General features: G+C 42.2%; 1 protein-coding gene across 1 annotated transcript in view; it reads right to left on the reverse strand.

Moving 5' to 3' along the window:
• The window catches only part of kcnh5b (potassium voltage-gated channel, subfamily H (eag-related), member 5b), a 575,581-nt gene that overhangs the window by 534,433 nt on the left and 21,755 nt on the right, over nt 1-19,393 (reverse strand). The window contains exon 2 of the mRNA XM_034194844.1: nt 12,864-12,987. Coding sequence (XP_034050735.1) covers nt 12,864-12,987 — 124 coding nt within the window. The remainder of the gene's footprint in view (nt 1-12,863; nt 12,988-19,393) is intronic.

A 19,393-nucleotide genomic window follows, 5' to 3' on the forward strand; every position in this document is an offset into this window, starting at 1 on the left:
CGTGTTGAACAGGAACTTTGAATTATGCTTGTTTTTGTTAATAGCCTACTACAAAATTGGTCTACTACAAAGTGCATGCTTATAGTCTAGAACTGCATCATGTCACGCGAGGTGGAATACTTTTAGTTTTGAACCACACCATTTCCATTCTAGACCTCTAGACTCATGCTTGAGGCCATATAAGTAATCACTGAACAAAGGCGAGTGTGTTTTGGGGGGTGTGGTTTAATGTAGGTGCAGCGATCATGTCAAGTGTGGTTGTGAGCGCTGAGTTGAAACTGTCAGCAAAACTATCTACTGAATGGCCATTTTTTAGAAAGTGATGCAACAAAGACACGCACATCCAAAAATGGAAAGGGAGTGCTGGATCAAGAAAAATTGTACAAAAAATAGAAACCGAATGATCTGCACAGCCACAGCGCTCCGATACAAAAACAAAACTTTATTTAACAAAACATACCGTTTCAGGCAAACTGCCCTTCGTCAAACAGCACACAAAGTATGAAACACCTGTCTAAATACTGACATGATTAGTAACTGCCCTCATGAAGACTAATCAAGCCAAAATTAAAAACATCAAGTCATGATGTCCTCAAGTAGGGAGTTTGACAAAGTCTTAAAAAAACATTGAAACTGATCCACATTTGAAAGATTTAAAAGCATTTTCCTCACCACCTAGGATTATATATAGGAGACCACCTAATTTGAACAGTATGTTGGTACGTTTTAATCTGTTGCCTTTAATTGATTCATGCTCCTTATCAAAGATACCGGATGGTAATTACAGATGTGGTCATTGCAGTCAATGCAATTTCACATATAGAACAGAAATCTTTCAACACTCCAGGATGGGTAAGACTTTTAAAATCAAGGGAGTTATCACATCCCTTACCAAAAAATAGTACTGATAAGTATATAAAAAGTAAACTAGAAGTATACTTGAAACATACTTGCATATACTACTTTTTGGTAAGGGATGTGAGACTTCCAATGTGATTTACATGTTGAAATGCCCGTGTGGATAGTCTATACTGGAAAAACTACAAGAACTTTAAAAAGAAGAATTTCAGAGCATACATCCAAAATTTGTAATCATGATAATAAAAGTCCTGTGGCTGTTCATTTTTCTGTGAAACAACATAATGTGACTTCACTTAGGTACTTGGGTATCGAGCATGTACAACTTAATAATCATGGCGGTGATGTTTATAATGTGCTTTTTGGATTTATACTCACATTACACTTTCCCCCAGGGGCTTAAATGAGGACTTCAATCTCAGACCGTTTTATAATATAATATATTTCTTTGTGATTCTTTGTCCACCATGTAGCTTTTTTCTATTATGTTCTTTTCTATTATGGAATCTGCTTTTCTAATTATGAAGTTGTTTTACGCTGTATCGGTCCCTGCAGGATGTGTCCTGTCTGTATTTTTGTCATCATATTTGTTATCATGTATTTTATTCAGACATTCTGCCTGTATTTATATTAGTGTATTTTTTGTGTTGTTTTGTTTTGTTTGATGTCTTTGTTGGCTTTGGCGCCTGTTTATCTGCTTACTCTCATTAATTTGTGAGTATGTTTGTTGAGGATATCATGACTTGATGTTTTTAATTTTGGCTTGATTAGTCTTCACATGAGGGCAATTACTAATCATGTCAGTATTTAGACAGGTGTTTCACACTTTGTGTGCTGTCTGACGAAGGGCAGTTTGCCCGAAACGTTATGAAGCTTTTTGTGTATCGGAGCGCTGTGGCTGTGTGGATCATTCAGTTTCTATTTCTGGTACATTTTTTAGAAAGTGACACAAAGATATCAGGCAGTCTGACTTCAAGTTCAATTGTAGTTGAGGAGTTAATGTGTCGCTGTGACAATAAATAAGTTTCTCGTTACACTGAACAAGGTAACAAGACTGGAAACTTAACAAGCGAGTGATCTGAGATGTCAATATTTGTGACAGTGATACTATGAATGAGGACCAGATCTACGGTATTTCCACTAATGTATGTCGAACCCTGAATGCATTGCTGGAATCCTAATACATCTATAATGTCCATGAATGATTTGCAGAGGGGGCCAGAAGGCTCATTTATATGAATGCTGAAGTCACCAACAATCAGAATGTTGTCGACACGGGTTACCAAATTAGAGATAAACTCATCAAATTCATCTAAGAATTCAGAGTATGGGCCTGGAGGCCTATGCGGTGACAAAATAGTATGGCTGATTTTTATTCTTCTGACCTTTGCTGTACATAGTATCCTGGGCAGAGCAGAGAGTCAAATGTTTAAACAAATTATATTTTAGACAACAAAAGCCAATAAGATAAACCCAGATTTCTAAATTAGACCAGCACCTCTGCCTTGCCTTTTATCACAAGGGCTGTGACTAAATGTGTATGCCGGTGGCCAGGCTCCATTTAAGGGAAGGAGACCAGTAGCTTTAACCCAGGTTTCACATAAGCCAATCATATCTAACCCTATCTGACATAATTAGATTGTTTATCAACAGCAATTTTGAGGACAGTGACCTTATGTTAATGAGACCCAAACGACGGACATTATTGGGGTTGACTTTGGACTACTGGGATTTGGGGGTGGTTCCAGAGTATATAAGAAGCCTAAAATTAGGTTTGGGTATATGAAGTTCCACGTGGGTTGAAGGTAGCAGACATGGAATATTTGACGTTGCAGGAACAGCCAGTGGGGCATCCTCAATTCTGTTTTCCAATGTAGTAATGGGAACTACGTTTGTAAAACATGTCCCTCTATGCTCTTTATGAGTACATCTGTGGAAACAGGCCACAGTCTCAACTTCAAAAGTTTCCCTTCCTTCGCACATAAACTACACTGTCACCATTGTGGATTTTCTGTGCTAATTTTCCTACTAGGCTAAAGAAATCCATAACCACATTAATCGTAAGCCCTGCAGGTTCTTCAGTCACCTGCTACATGACCTGATGTGGAGTCCTAATGTTACCCTCCCTCTAGAACTGTCAGGAACTGGGCCTGGTCAGGGCACTAAGCCCTTGATTTTCCTCTTTTCATGGTTTCCGTCTGCTTCAACTTTGATTTATCAGTAATTTTCATCATGAGTTATTCTGTCATGTTTTTCTTGCCACTTTGTTCTTTTTGTTATGATTCACTAGTTATTTCATTTTCATCATAGTTGTCCTCAGTTTCATCATAGTCATTAACAGTTATTCTCTGTTCTGTTTTGATTTGTCACTTTGTTTTCTGTTACTTTTTACTTTGGCCTTTCATTCTGTTCTAGTTGTCAGTCATTGTTTATTTAGTTATCACTTGTTCCTCTTGGTTATAATATCTGTTGTACTGTTATGTCAGGATTTGTTTTGGTTATTGTTTGTTCACTGCTTCTTCTTATGGTTGGTATTACTGCCTAGTTTTCTTTAGTCAGTTTTTGTTTAATGTCATTTTAGTATTTTGCTCCATCTTGTATTCTAGTCCATGTTGCCAGTTCTTGTTTAGTCTAGTCCTCATGTTCCTGTTTGACTCCTATTCAGTTGTAGCTCAGTTTTGTTTTTGCCTCTTGTTCCTACTTCACATCCTGCACCTGCTTTCATGTCCTTGTCTCATGCCCAGTTATTTATGTTCACATCCTGCACCTGTCATGTTTTTCCTCTCACTTTAACTCTGTCTGCTTTGTCTTCTTTCACTCACGCTCTGTGCACCTGTTCACATATCTTTGTCTTTTCTTCACTCCACCTTAAGTTGTCCTCCCTCACTGTCTTGCACAATGAAGTATCTTCGTTCACTAGCCACGCCTCCTTCTTGATTGTTCCTCACATGCACCTAGTTAACTCCTGTCCTATTTAGTCTCCATCCAGCCACCACACCCTTGCTCATTTGTTGTCTTTGCACACTTACCAGCTCTGTATCTAGTCCTGTTTTTGCCGTGTATCCAGATCCTGCTTTGTGTTTTTTGACTTTGCCTTTTGCCTTGCCCATGATGTCTGTGTCTGCTCATGCCTTTGAACCCTGCTTGCCCATGACTGCGTTTTTGCCTGACCCTGTTTGTACTTCTGCCTCGCCGACTGATCACTTGTGTGCCGAACCAGAGCCAGAATTAAAGACCACGATTTCTTCTTCATCCAGTAGTCCAAGAGTTTGCATTTTGGGTCCAAACATTTCGGGAGCCTGGCGTGATAGTACAAACGAGCCAGAAAATGGACCCAGCGAACTCCACACTGGTCGCCACAGCCAACGACCTTGCCTTAATCAAGGACATTTTTTCTGAAATAGAATTCTGTTTTGACTGCTTTAGAGCCTGTTTCACACCAAAGAAGAGGTTTGATTATCTCAACCAAGCACTGGATCTTGTTGAGGCTAATGCTTGGCTGTATAGGTTTTTCCCAGACCTGGAGAATCTTGGCGAATTTTTTGCCGTGGAAAAACTCCCCGCCTGGACAACCTGAAGACCATCTACCATTCAGCCTTCCACTCACTGACAGCGACTCGGAGTGGGAGGACATTGATGACGATGCATCATCAGAGGCTGAAGGTCAGGCGCTGCAGGACACGGCTAATACACTATTCAGGATTCAAGACTTATTTTTTGAGTATCAGGACTGCCGCAGTCAGCGGAACAAACAGCGAATTTTCTCAGCTCTTGATCAGATCTTTTCAGCCGAACCTGAGCTGGTAAACAATTTTCCAGAGCTTAAGAGCATTAAATCGCAGTTTGAGCAGGGTTGGGTCCCTCCCTGTATTCAGGACCCCATGGACTTTTTGTTTGAGGCCGAGCTCACGTCCACCTGTTATGAGGAGCCGCGTGACATAACGCTCTCAGACGCTGCCCTCGCTCCACCCTGGTACGACGCAACACCGAAGCCGGTCTCTTACTCCATGTCTTCTGGTCCAGAAATACAGCCACTGAGGTCGGCCCCACTCCAGACTCCTCCCATACCTGCTCCACGACGGAATAAAGTAATGCCCAGTAATCCGGATCCAGCTGAACCACTCGTTGCGGGCGCAAACACTCCAGCGGGCCCACTCCGGGTGGCCCCGATCCCGACTCCCAGGTCAGCCCGAGTGCCCGAGCCAACTCCTCCAACACCTGCTTCCGAGATGGCGGCCACATCCACTTGATCCTCTGGCAGTCACTATCCGCACTGCTGCCAGTAGAACCCCTTTGGAGTCATGCTCATCACCACCTGTAATCTCGTCCGGGAAAGCCTCAGCGCGCACAGCGGTCACTACGCAGACGGAGCTTGCCCGGGACCTCCAGCATCGTTCAGCATGAATCTCTCAGCGGCTCCAGTTGACTTCCGTCTCTGCGCTCCCCAACGTCGGCCTCGTCTCCATCATCGTCAGAAACTTTCACAGCTCGCTCAGTCTCTCTTCCCCCAGCAGCCGGCTCTGCTCCACGTGAGGATGCGGTCACTCGCGGTGGAGACGCCATGCAAAGCTGCTCTTTCTGTGACGTCAGCTGAGGGTTTACCGGAACATCCTGTTTCATCATCGCTGGCTGTCAACTCAGCCTCCACGTGTTTCGCTGCAGATGTTACCCTCAGCAGCAGCTGAACAGATCTTCTCACGCTTGGCGGTGGACTCACCAGCGGCGGCCTCCAGAGGGGGGTCGGAGCCCGCACAGTGCTGATGCTCCGGAGCTTCGGCTGCCTTCGTCAACATAACGCCCTGTGCAGCTGACAGCCATCCACAGCACCTGTTCATGGAACAGCTTTGAAGACATTAACTGTTGACGGTTAGTGATTTTTCTTTTTTCGCTGGTTATGAGTTTGTTTTCATGCCTGTCATTCCATGAGAAATCTGTTTAAAACGCCATGCTTAACTTGAAAGGCTTTCTCAAGAGCCTGTTACAGATCTGTTAAAAGCACAACTTCTGATCCTGAAACGGCATTCTTATAAATTTGTTGGGAATCTATTTAAAGTGGCACTATTGAATCTAAGAAGGCTCTCTGATACATGTCTTAAGAAATTGATCATTCCTGTGTGCTTCCTGTTGTGCTTCAGAATTGTATCTTTCGGTAGATCTCCCTCAGGAATTAGTTGTCATTTAGGCAGTCTTAATGATACCCAGGCTATGTCAAGAGTTTCATACTGGTTCCAAGATTGGTTAGTCCACTTTAATGTTGCTCATAACACGTTAGGACAAATCCTTCCATGTTTACACTCTGTGTGGCAAAAAACTGTCCAAAAGATCTTTTTACTTGGTGAAGTCTCATCCGAATGGCCAGGTAGCAAATCCAAGAGGGGCTAATTATTTGTGGATTTGGGGTTTGCACAGGTATGCTTCATTTCGTCTGCCTTTCAGTTATTTCAGTGGGTCTCTATATGAGTCAGTAAGCCTCTGTTGAACTCATTAATTCATTGTTTCCTGTATTTGTTGGAATGTGTTGCTAGTGGGGGTGGGGTTTTAGGATGAGGTTCGGCTATCCTTTTCATTGGGTTTGTGGACTCTTTTTGGGCACGGCTAATTGCTCTGTTTCTATGGGTTCTCCGCTTGGTGTATTTCCCCTTTAAGCAGCTGATTCGCCTCATCATTTGGTTCCAGGTGTTTCGGCCCTGTGTCGAGCCGGTTTTGTACTCCTGACTCCACCTCTGTGCCAGTATTCCCCATGGTTGGGCCATTGACACTAGCAGGTACTGTGAAAAGCCTCATGGCCGGCCTCCTGACCCAATCTCAGGCTGATCCTCCGTCTCGGTCATGCACCAGGTAACGCCATGTGGCCGGTTGTCACCCGGTCCCTGTATGCCCGCCTCCTTGGTGTTTCCCCCGCTGCCCTCCCGGTGTTGGTTTCTTTTGCGTTGGCGGTCCGGTGACCGCCGCTTGGGGTGAGGGTACTGTCAGGAACTGGGCCCGGTCAGGGCACTAAGCCCTTGATTTTCCTCTTTCATGGTTTCCGTCTGCTTCCAAACTTTGATTTATCAGTAATTTTCATCTGAGTATTCTGTCATGTTTTTCTTGTCACTTTGTTCTTTTTGTTATAATTCACTAGTTATTTCATTTCATCATAGTTTTCCTCAGTTTCATCATAGTCATTAACAGTTCGTCTCTGTTCTGTTTTGATTTGTCACTTTGTTTTCTGTTACTTTTTTACTTTGGCCTTTCATTCTGTTCTAGTGTCAGTCATTGTTTATTTAGTTATCACTTGTTCCTCTTGGTTATAATATCTGTTGTACCGTTATGTCAGGATTTGTTTTGGTTATTGTTTGTTCACTTCTTCTTCTTATGGTTGGTATTACTGCCTAATTTTCTTTAGTCAGTTGTTGTTTAATGTCATTTTAGTATTTTGCTCCATCTTGTATTCTAGTCCATGTTGCCAGTTCTTGTTTAGTCTAGTCCTCATGTTCTGTTTGACTCCTATTCAGTTTTAGCTCAGTTTTGTTTTTGCCTCTTGTTCCAACTTCACATCCGGCACCTGTCATGTTTTCCTCTCACTTTAACTCTGTCTGCTTTGTCTTCTTTCACTCACGCTTTGTGCACCTGTTCACATATCTTTGTCTTTCTTCACTCCGCCCTTAAGTTGTCCTCCCTCACTGTCTTGCACAATGAAGTATCTTCGTTCACTAGCCAAGCCTCCTTCTGATTGTTCCTCACGTGCACCTAGTAACTCCTGTCCTATTTAGTCTCCACCCCAGCCACCACGCCCTTGCTCGTTTGTTGTCTTTGCACACTTACCAGCTCTGTATCTAGTCCTGTTTTTGCCGTGTATCCAGATCCTGCTTTGTGTTTTTTGACTTTGCCTTTTGCCTTGCCCATGATGTCTGTCTGCTCGTGCCTTTGAACCCTGCTTGCCCATGACTGCGTTTTTGCCTGACCCTGTTTGTACTTCTGCCTCGCCGAATGATCACTTGTGTGCCGAACCAGAGCCAGAATTAAAGACCACGATTTCTTCTTCATCCAGTAGTCCGAGAGTTTGCATTTTGGGTCCAAACACTTCGGGAGCCTGGCACCCGCCGGGCGTGACAAGAACTCTATCTATGTTTTATCTATGTTCAACATGCTTTCCCCAGTAGGTGAAGGCCGTCCGGTATCAGCAAGCCACAGCGTCCCCAAAAGGAGGCCCTGTTATCAATAAAACTAAAGCCTTGCTGTCTACAAAACTGTGGCAGCCACCTATTCAATGACATCAGCCTGCTAAACGCCTCATCATTACCCTGAGATAGGAGGGGACCAGATACTATTAACTGATGCTGACACATCTTTTTGGTGAGGTCACAAATCCTCTCTATGTCTATTTGTGACCTCCGATTGTCTCATCTTAATATCATTGGGATGGTATTAAATGAATAACTATGTGGCTATATCTAGTGTGGGGTTCCTTTGGCTAACAATGATTGTGCAATGTCAGCACCCTAAGGTAAGAGGCAATGTCGGGTGCTCTGGCCCCAGGAACACACTTAATGTCATCTGGCAGCTGGAATCTAACTTTGCGGGTGATAGAATCCCCTATCACTAAAGCACAGCATTTTGGCCTGCAGAAGGCGGCAGAAGACACCTGTTAACAGGCATGTCCAAGGCTGATAAATGGTTCACAGTCAGCAAGTGGCGACTGTGAACTGGGTACCACAACCGGGCACCAAACCTTATGAGAGTTTTGTCTGCCTAAAACAGTCCGAAACCATCGTCTTTAGCTGGCGGAGCAAAAGTTTAGTGCTACTTAGCCAGCCTGACACTAAGCTCATCTGAAGTACCCATTTTTGTCTAATTCCACTGAACGAAGAAGCTGCTCTAACATACGGACACAGGTCTCTAAGGGGGTGACCCTTTCTATCATCATCACGCAACATCAATGTAAAGTGTAATGTAATGTAAATTGTGCATCAGAGAGTCCAACCGTGTAGCAAAAGCTAGCGCAAGCTAACCGCTGACAAAAAGCTAACCACTCCTACGATTCACACAGGAATACAACAGTGAGCTAAAATTCATAGCTGTTGCACTTAAAAACTAAAGAAGTGATAGACAGGTAGCAGAAAAAAGAAACAATTACAACCGTGTATCAATTCATTACAAGAGTGCCGTAACCGAGCCGCACTCTGAATGCAATGCAACACAAATGGGATGAATTAATCCAAGTCATGTGACATACAAAGCACCAATCAAATGACAAGAATCCACTGAGCCGTTATATAAAGACCTTTATATTCATAGTGCAGGTTTGCAAATCTATTCTGGATTGGTGCCTCCTGAATTCCTGACATCCTTTAATTATCCATGAAAGTGCTGCAAGTATTTTCACTGGGGCAACTACAATTAAACTGAATGGATAAGTTATTTAGAAAGACCACGGTTCATGTTTTATGCTTGAAAATATAAGAAGTTATTGAGAAAGAAGTTTGAACCTTGGAACAGTTAACATATATATCTTGTTAGTGCCATGTCTGAGAGGACGGCTGGTCCTGCAGGTCCTCAGCCCAGAGGAGCAGAGGCTGGACGGATGAAACTCAGCATCCTTATTCTCACTCAGTCGGTGTCTCAGGACACATTTTTTAGTCGCTGGCTACCCAAGACATCACCTCCAGTCAGCTCTGAGCTGTGCCTGAGGAGATGAGGCATCGGTCACAGTCAAATTATAAAACATGTTGACTGACAGCCAACCAGGAAGCCACATCCTCAAGCTGGACTCAGCCGACCTTCCCTGGTGACTCCAAATTGGAAGTCTCACTCTCTCCACCAGATGCTGCAGCTTTTTATGCTGAGCTGCATGTTTTTGTTACATGATAACTGAGCAGATCTCAGTGATAAAGAAAGTTATCATCATGTAAACATCTCTTCATATCGACACGGCACAGGTCACAGCAGCAGAAGAGAAACAGGGAAAGTAGAAAAATTATTTCTCCTCCTCTGTGCTTAAATAATGAATGAAACTGAACTTTAAAATTACTTTTACAAATTAAAAATTTAGCACTTTGACAGTTTCGTTTTAAAAATTTTCCTGCACAGTTATAATTCAAATACCCTGCTGTTGTTAAAAAAAACCTACATATATTGGTTTATTGGTTCTGACTGTTCAATAATTAAAATATATTAACCCACAGGCTAAATAAGGTAGATTTCCACTTTTCATTCTCTTGTGGAGTATGCAGATGTAACCCAATTACACAGACAAACATACAGAAAATATACATTGAGTTAAGTTATGTAACAAACTGAATATTACATGCAGTGGCGGCTGGCCCATAGGGGGCGCTCGGGCGCTGCCCTCCCAGATGTGGAGGAGAAAAATATATTTTTTAGAAAATGTATTATCAGTGTCAGTTAGTTTTACTTAATAGTATACAAGGTCTGTGACAAAAGTATCCGACCTTTTTATTTTATGCAAAAAAATATATGGATTTGATTCATATGTTTTTATGTCAGCCAAGCTTCAACCTTCGTGCGCATGCGTGAGTTTTTTCACGCCTGTCGGTTGCGTCATTCGCCTGTGGGCAGGCTTTGAGTGAGCACTGGTCCACCCCTGTCGTCGTTTTTTCATTGCGAGGAAATGGTGGAATTATTTGGGCTTTGTTCCATCAGAATTTTTTCAGAAACTGTTAGAGGCAGGCAGCTGGAAACCATTCGGAAAATTCACATGGCTTTCGATGAAAATTTTATGGGCTTCACAGAGATTACAGAGTGTTACTACCGCTTTAAGGACGGCCCACAGCGTCGTGCCCAGCTCTCCACAATTTCTCTTATACTCACTCGACTGGTAAGCCACTGAAAGCTGAGATAGGCATGTCCCAACTTGTCCTCTGACACTCCAAAACGGAGGCGTTCTTTGTCTCGCTCCATCAGCGAATCCGTCATGATGCGCGAAGCCTCCATGCGGCTTTCCATGACAAAATCTCTTGTTAAAAGTGAAATCTGCCGGAAAATGGCTGATGTCCAGCTCTTGTGATAACCAGAGAAATTGCACACGATGGTCCCGGATCGACACAGCCATCCGTTTAGAAATGAAATGGTGGTTTCTGCCTGTCAATCACGGCTCGGAGCGCAGCGCGCCGTGCGCCACTGTGGGCCGTCCATAAAGCGGTAGTAACACTCCGTAATCTCTGTGAAGCCCATAAAATTTTCACCGAAAGCCATGTGAATTTTCCGGATGGTTTCCAGCTGCCTGTCTCTAACAGTTTCTGAAAAAATTCTGATGGAACAAAGCCCAAATCATTCCGCCATTTCCTCGCAATGAAAAAACGACAAGAGGGGTGGACCAGTGCTCACTCAAAGCCTGCCCACAGGTGAATGACGTAACCGACAGGTGTGAAAAAACTCACGCATGCGCACGAAGGTTCAAGCTTGGCTGACGTAAAAACATATGAATCAAATCCATATATTTTTTGCATAAAATAAAAAGGTCGGATACTTTTCTCACAGACCTCGTACACAGGGCATCACAATGAAAATGTCTTGGCAGTTGTGTCTAAACGGGGAAAGTGTCATGATCCGGCCTTTACATTATCTGCCATAAGTATTGATTCATAGCCGTTCCCATGCTCTGAGCCTTCAGTGGTTTATCCATGTCTGTCGTGATCATGCTCATGTTATCATTGGTTTTGTTTCTATTTCATCATCCTTGTATTTGTTCACACTTAGTCACGTCAGTCCTAGTTTGATTCTCTTTTCTTTCATTTATTGTATTATGCTTTAGTCACAGGTTTTTGTTATTATTTATCTTCAGTGATGCTTATCTGATTATCTTCTATTTGTTGTTTGTTGCATTCTCGGTTTATCAGTTATCCTGTTTTATCTATTGCACTATTCCGTAGTCACCGGTTTTGTTTATTTGCTGTTTAACCAATAGTTTGTTTTCCCACCTGCTTATCTTTTATTTCTATCCTTCAGCCATGATTTGTTTCCATTCTGGTTTTGCTTTTATCTGATGGTTTGCCTTTAGTCCTCGTGTTCATGCTTAGTTCAGTTCTTGTTCATTGTAGTATTTTATTCTGTCCTCAGTTACTGTTCATGCTGTGTCATAGTCCTCTGTTTCCATTTGACCTTGTTCTCTTGTTTTCCTCACATCCATCTGGTTATGTTCTCACTCCACTACACCTGCCTCGTGTCTCTGTCTCTCACTTTGATTCTGTCTGCTTTGTGTTTTTCGTCACTTACTCTCTTTGCACGTGCTCAAGCATTTTTGTCTCTTACATCACTCAACTCTGTGTTTTCCTTCCTTATTATCTTGCACTGTACACAATCTTTGTCTTCCCGGCCACGCCCCATTCCAGAGACTTCCACACACCTGCTCCACATCACCTGGATTAGTATGCTCCTCATTTAAGCCCTCACTGTCTCACAGCTCACTGCCAGATTGTTGAATGTATTTCACTTTCCAGCCCTCACATCTTGTCTTGTTCAGCCTGCCAGTATTTGGCCTTGTTTTGTCGGCGACCGCATTTTTTGCCTTTGCCTTCTGAACACCACCACGCCATGTATTTTTCACCTCAGCCTGTTTACTGGACATAGCCTCAGCCTGCCATCTGTCTGTACCTCTGCTTCACTGCTGGACAACTTGTGTACTGAATCCCTGCTTGTTTCACACGACTAAACCTAATTCTAACTGCATCTGCTGTGAGAGTTTGCATTTGTGTTGACCAGTTTGTGCACCGCCTGATTAAAAGTGCTTATGGTTTTGCTAAAAGAGTGACTGATTCAATCAGTGGGTTCAGCCAACTGAGCATTTGGTTCAGACAATAGGGTTTAGTGTTTTTAACAACTGAGGAAAAACTGTAAACCACCCAAACAAGGAAGATATAAGAGTACTATTGTCACTGTGCGAGCACATAGTAGCTTAGAAAGATTCAGATATGACTAAAACAACAAAGATTTCGGTAGGATACACGTACAATGTTTACATGATCTGCAGTGATAACAAGCTGTCCCCCAGAGATGCTGTGTTTTACCTGCATGTACTGCTTTTGTGCATGACCTCAGCCCTGTGGAAGCCAGACAGCTTGCAGAATCCGTCATTGCTGTAAACTACAGGCCACTCCACGATCTGGGCATTTCCCAGGAGGAAGCTGGTCTCTGTCAGAGGCAAACAGCACACATCAGCCATGATAAGAATAAAAACAGGTGATGCAAAGAAGACAGGCACATCCAAAATACATAAAAGATGTGCTGGATCAAGAAGAATTCTACCAAAAACAGAAAGATCTGCACCACCACAGTGCTCCCATACAAAAAGCTTTATTAATGACAAATGTGACGTTTCAGGCGAAGTTCACCCGACACACAACATCAACAAAAAGCATTTTTTCTTTTGTTTATATCCTGCTGATTTGTGAGCCGATTAAGGCAATGGCAAGAAAAAAAAATATTTTGGTGTCATGACACCTGGTCGAAATGCAGAAAACAAATCCATTTGAGATGTGTCCATGTCCAACTGAGTGCAAAGGTTGGCATTTTGAGAGGGGTAAGTTTTTCCAGTTAGATATTCACATTGTTCAAACTACAGTGGGTACTGGGGTAGGGTCCGATCTTCCTATGCCTTGGAATCCTCCAAAGTAGGTAAAATGTCAGTTTGGGGTTTCAGAAACATATACAAGGTGCATCCAAAAAGACCTATTTTTATCCCACGGAAACAAATGCAGTGTGCGAGGTGCCATTTGGTGGAGGAAGTGAAGGAAGCCTTCTTGCACATGCATCAATTTTTTATTTATTTATTTTATTTATTTTTTTTGCACTATGTAGCACATGCCAGTTGTGAGCACCAAGCCAAAAAGTGCAGACATGTATTGTCAGATTTTCATGATGCAACAACTTGAAGCCATCCACAAGCCCAAATGACAAAGTGATTGATAGCATACAGACTTTAGTCATGGATAACCGTTGTGTCACCATACAAGAACTTGCAGAGGACATGGGGATTAGCGCAGGTTCTATTTTAATGGAGGGCTTGAGCATGCAGAGAGTGTGAATGAAATTTGTGCTGAAGCAGCTGACAGCGGAGGAGAAGCAACTACGTCCGGAAGTCTCACAGCTACTCATGCTGCTCACCGGATTCAGGCTTTTCTGGCCAAACAGAACACTCCCATGATTAATCAGGATCCCTGCTGTCTCACACACTTCTCCCAGCGGTTCTGCCATTGAAAGAAGCATTTCTGGAAGACATCTTTTGAATGGTGTCCAACTGGGCCATCAAGTTCCACATGAAGTCTTGTCACGACTCAAATCAAGTCCCTTTAAGTGTAGTTTTGAACAGCCAAAAATCAGAGCCATATCAGGAGAGTAGGAAGTCTGAACAGATTACCAGAGTGATGTGTTTGGCCAGAAAAGCCTGAATGTGCTCTTTGCATGTCCAATCCTCCATCAAAAGTCCCCGCCTCAAGTCATTTCCATCATGTTAAAGCCAATGGAGGCAGAAGTACATGTCTGCACTCTTTCACTCGGTGTTCACAAGTGGCATCCTCTGCATAAGAAAAAAAATTCACACATGCGCAAGGATTTTCCCTACACCTCTCCACAAAATGACACCTTGCATACTATATTTGTTACCGTGGGATAAAATAAGGTCAGATACTTTGTGGATGCACCTCGTACATCTTTCTTCTCTGTAGTAAATATTACAATTTATATAACATCTAAATAGATCCTTGTCATTTGATTGGTGGTTTGTATATCACATGATATGGATCATTTGTCCCATTACTATTCTGTTCCATGATTTTGTTGCAAATTTTGGTTCCATTTGCGGTACAATTTTGGTTCCATTTTACCTTGCAATTTCGGTTCCATATGTTTTGCACCATTGTATGCCGCAACCACCTTGACACAGCAACAGCGCTTACTTTAAAAACAAACAAGAAGCAAACGTGACCATCTTGGATGTGCTGCCCCCAGGACACTGGCTACTGGTAGAACATCCACAGGAGTTTCTGCAGATGTAAATGACCGCAACCTTCCCTCAGGTAGTACACCTGCTCTGTCCCTTCCTGTAAAGGGAGTTGATTTGGGTTGTCCAGTCCAGTTTGCTGTCCAGCCACAGCCCAATGTGCAAATACAAGCAATGATCCAACAGCACAAAAAAATCATTTATCAATACTTACATGTGGAAAAGGTTTGGCAATGATTAAAAGATGTTTTCACTTAATACTCGGTTTACACTCTGATACCCAACTGAAGAACAGACCACATTTGCACACTGTATCCACTTAAGCAAATCTAAATTTGTCTCTTCCCGGCTTGTCTGGGAGCACTGCCTGTGTCACGGCCTGCCGAATCAGCCAGCCATTAAACTACTACAAATAGCTTATAAAACCAAAAGCACTGTGAAGAGACTGAATACATCACAAATAGCACTGTGTTCAGAACTTTAAGTCATTGTATCCTTTCAGAACAGATATAAAAACGGCAGCTTTCCTGCACTAATGCCGAGAAGGCTCGACAGACACAAATTTTTACCTTCTTCTTCTTCTTCTTTTGTCTTTCTGCTGTTCCTGTTAGGGGTTGCCAAAGCAGATCAATCGTTTCCATCTCACCCTGTCCTCTGTATCTTCCTCTGTCACACCAACCACCCGCATGTCCTCCCTCAGCACATCCATAAACCTCCTCTTTGGCCTCCCTCTTCTCCTCCTGCCTGGTGGCTCCATCCTCAGCATCCTTCTCCCTATATACCCCGGGTCCCTCCTCTGCACATGTCCAAACCATCTCAATCTCACCTCTCTGTCTTTGTTTCCAAACCGTCCCACCTGAGCTGTCCCTCTGATATGTTCATTCCTAATCTTGTCCATTCTTGTCACTCCCAAAGAGAATCTCAACATCTTCAGCTCTGCCACCTCCAGCTCTGCCTCCTGTCTTTTGTTAGTGCCACCGTCTCTAAACCGTACAACATAGCTTGTCTCACTACTGTCTTGTAAACTTTCCCCTTCACTCTTGCTGCTATTCTTTCGGTCACAAATCACTCCTGACACCTTATCTCCACTCATTCCACTCTGCCTGCCTCTCTTCTTCACCTCTCTACCACACTCTCCATTACTTTGAAACAGCTGACCCCCAAATATTTAAACTCATCTACTTTCACCACTTCTACTCCCTGTAACTGCACTATTCCACTGGGCTCCCTCCCATTTCACACACTGTACTCAGTCTTGCTTCTACTGACTTTCATTCCCCTTCTCTCCAAAGCATATCTCCACCTCCCAGACTAGACTCAAACTTGCTCTCTGCTCTCACTACAGATCACAATGTCATCGCAAACATCATAGTCCATGGGGACTCCTGTCTAATCTCATCCGTCAACCTGTCCATCACCACTGTAAACAAGAAAGGACTCAGAGCTGATCCTTGGTGTAATCCCACCTCCACCTTGAATGAGTCTGTCATTCCAACTGCGTATCTCACCACTGTCACACTATTCTACCATCTCCTAAAAATGAATAAATTCTGGCCAGTGAAGTTGGCTACTACCACTCACTAAAAATTGTACAAATCTGTTAGCATAACTATCTAATTCTAAATTATCTCTGACACTAAGCTGCACAGCCGTCAAATTTCACTAAACTGACAAAATTTAATTTCCACCAGAATCCAAGCATCATAGTGTAGGTTTATTTTTGAAATGTGTTGCAAAACTAATGTCATTTTAATGACGAGAACATATGTTCCTGAAGGGAATTCAACCCTGTCAAGTGTCACGCATTCGGTGTGAGACTCACGCATTTAAACTTGTCGCGCTCTCACGTGACATTCTCCCGCATTTCATCAATTTGACCTGGAAAAAAAACAATTTGAGGGAAAATACCTAAGACCTGTGAAAGTAAATGATGAGGACGCTCCTCTAGTCCAAGGTGTCAGTCACAACGGGGCGACGCCTGTGTGACGAATCATCTGCAAACCGGAATTAAGTGCCGCTGTTGTTCATTGGCTAAAACCCTGCGTCTGCAGGCTTTCAGTCACACCCTTTCCTCACTACGACTGACAATGTTGGAAAGCAGCAGACAGGTGGAAAGTTCTGATTCTGACTTGGCTCTAACATTGCCACCTTTGAGAAATGAAACTAAAGGATGTCTACCACGGCTCCTCCTTTTGAATTTTTTTTTTTGTCATACTTAAAGCTTAAATGCCAGTGAATTGTTTTGTAATTTGTGTCTGTAGCATGGCCCAAGCAGAGGGTCACCCCTTTGAGTCTGGTCTGCTTGAGGTTTCTTCCTCAGAGGGAGTTTTTCCTTACCACTGTTGCTCTGGGGGGAGGTAAACTTTACATAATGTTTATTATTATATTTATTGAAATTTCAGTTTGGTTTGGAAGAAGTGGAACAGAATATTGAGGATTTGGTAATAACAAAAGCTTTAAATTTTAGCTTAGGGTGAGGGAGATATTTATTATAATTCAATATTGACTTTAATAATGATCTTTACACTTTTAAGCTTATTTCATGTATTTTCAGAAGCAGTGATGGCATTTTGTGGTTATATTGCGGTATTTTGTATCATAAGGCGTGATCTTTGGTGATGGTTTTGACTTTTTTGCTTTTAGTCTCATTTTCAGACAGGGTAATGGAAAGGATTTTTCTGTGTTTTTCACAATGGTGGTGGCATTTTGTAGAAGTACAACAAAACTACATGGAACAACAACAAGCAACACATGTAGCATATATTAATCAAACTTTGTAAAATCAGGAAGTAAAATTGTGCTGTGATCTGTACAAAAAAGACCAAGGTCTGATATTTTCCCATGCAGACCTCACACTTGGCTGTTGAAGATGTGTTTTCATGTTGTTGGTCTTCATTTTGCATGTCCAATTTGGGCTTGTTTGCTGTTAATTCCTCCAATTCAAACTCGTCAGGGTAATAAAATTTGCTCGGAGAATGGTCCTCTTCATTGCTCATATTTCTTTGTTCGTTTTTTGTTTAGTTTTATTTTGTGCAAATCTGCAAATCTGATACACGATCCAGACCAATTGTCATGGTAACAATCTCATATGGGAAAATATCAGACCAGAAATCAGCCAATCAGTGTGCGCGTACTGTCGTAGCCATATAATAAAATTATTAGTTTTTTGTGTAGTTTGTGATGTTATTATCTTAAAAGTCAAGCAAATTTATATCTTCATAATCACTAAATGAGGGTGTCCAGAATGTGTCTGATTGCACCATTTGACTTCAAAATTCTAGTGACAATCTTATTCCTTGATCATAACTCAGCTTGAGAGCTCTGAGAATTCCATAATGAATATTTTATTTTCCTTTTAACACTGTCTGTAGGAGGATGTGCCTGTGCACATGCAGGAGGTTTTGAAATTACAGGAAGTTACCTTTGACCTTGCGTGATGGGACAATCATGGGGCATGCATGCTAACATCCGTAAGATGCCTTGTAAATCACTTCAGAGGTGTTATCTGGTTTCAAAAACAGCTATTTTAAATTTAGAAGTGTTGTTTATTGCTAACCTTTACAAAATATATGAGAACAAGAGCAATCAGGGATTTCTGACATCCACCAATCCGGATTCGGATCACCTCCAAAATTCAGTGGAGCTTTCCACGGCCTAATATCTATCTGTGGTGCAAATTTAGTGAGAATCCATGATGTAGTTTTGATGAAATCCTTCAAAGACTTCATAAAGTTAAATCTTGATCCAGAATCCGTATCCAGATCACCTCCAAAATTCAGTAAAATCTTCCATACCCTAATATTTATCGGTGACGCAAATTTGATGGGAATCCGTGAAGTAGTTTTGACGTAATCCTTCAAAGACTACATAAAGTCAAATCTTGATCCAGAATCTGGATCGGGATCACTTCCAAAATTCTTTAAAATCTTCCATACTCTAATATCTATCTATGGTGCAAATTTGGTGAGAATCCATGATGTAGTTTTGATGAAATCCTTCAAAGACTACATAAAGTGAAATCTTGATCCAGAATCCCTATCTGGGTCACCTCCAAAATTCAGGCAAAATCTCCATAACCCTAATATTTATCTGTGGTGCAAATTTGATAAGAATCGATGAAGTAGTTTTGACGTAATCCTTCAAAGACTACATAAAGTGAAATCTTGATCCAGAATCCAGATCTGGATCACCTCCAAAATTCAGACAAAATCTTGCATACCCTAATATTTTCTGTGGTGCAAATTTGATAAGAATCCATGAAGTAGTTTTGACGTAATCCTTCAAAGACTACATAAAGTGAAATCTTGATCCAGAATCCGGATCCGGAATACTTCCAAAATTCAGTAGAATCTTCCTACCCTTCCATCTATCTGTGGTGCAAATTTGATGAGAATCTTGAAGTAGTTTTGAAGTAATCCTTCAAAGCCTATATAAAGTGAAATCCTGAGCCAGAATCCAGATCGGGATCACCCTCCAAAATTCAGTGGAGTCTTCCATGCCCTAATATCTATCTGTGGTAAAAATTCCATCAAAACCTGGGCAGTAGTTTGGTGTAAATCCTGCTAACAGACAGACAGACAGACAGACCAACAGACAGAC

This window comes from Thalassophryne amazonica, chromosome 19, assembly GCF_902500255.1.
Source record: "Thalassophryne amazonica chromosome 19, fThaAma1.1, whole genome shotgun sequence".
NCBI classification, from domain to species: domain Eukaryota; kingdom Metazoa; phylum Chordata; class Actinopteri; order Batrachoidiformes; family Batrachoididae; genus Thalassophryne; species Thalassophryne amazonica.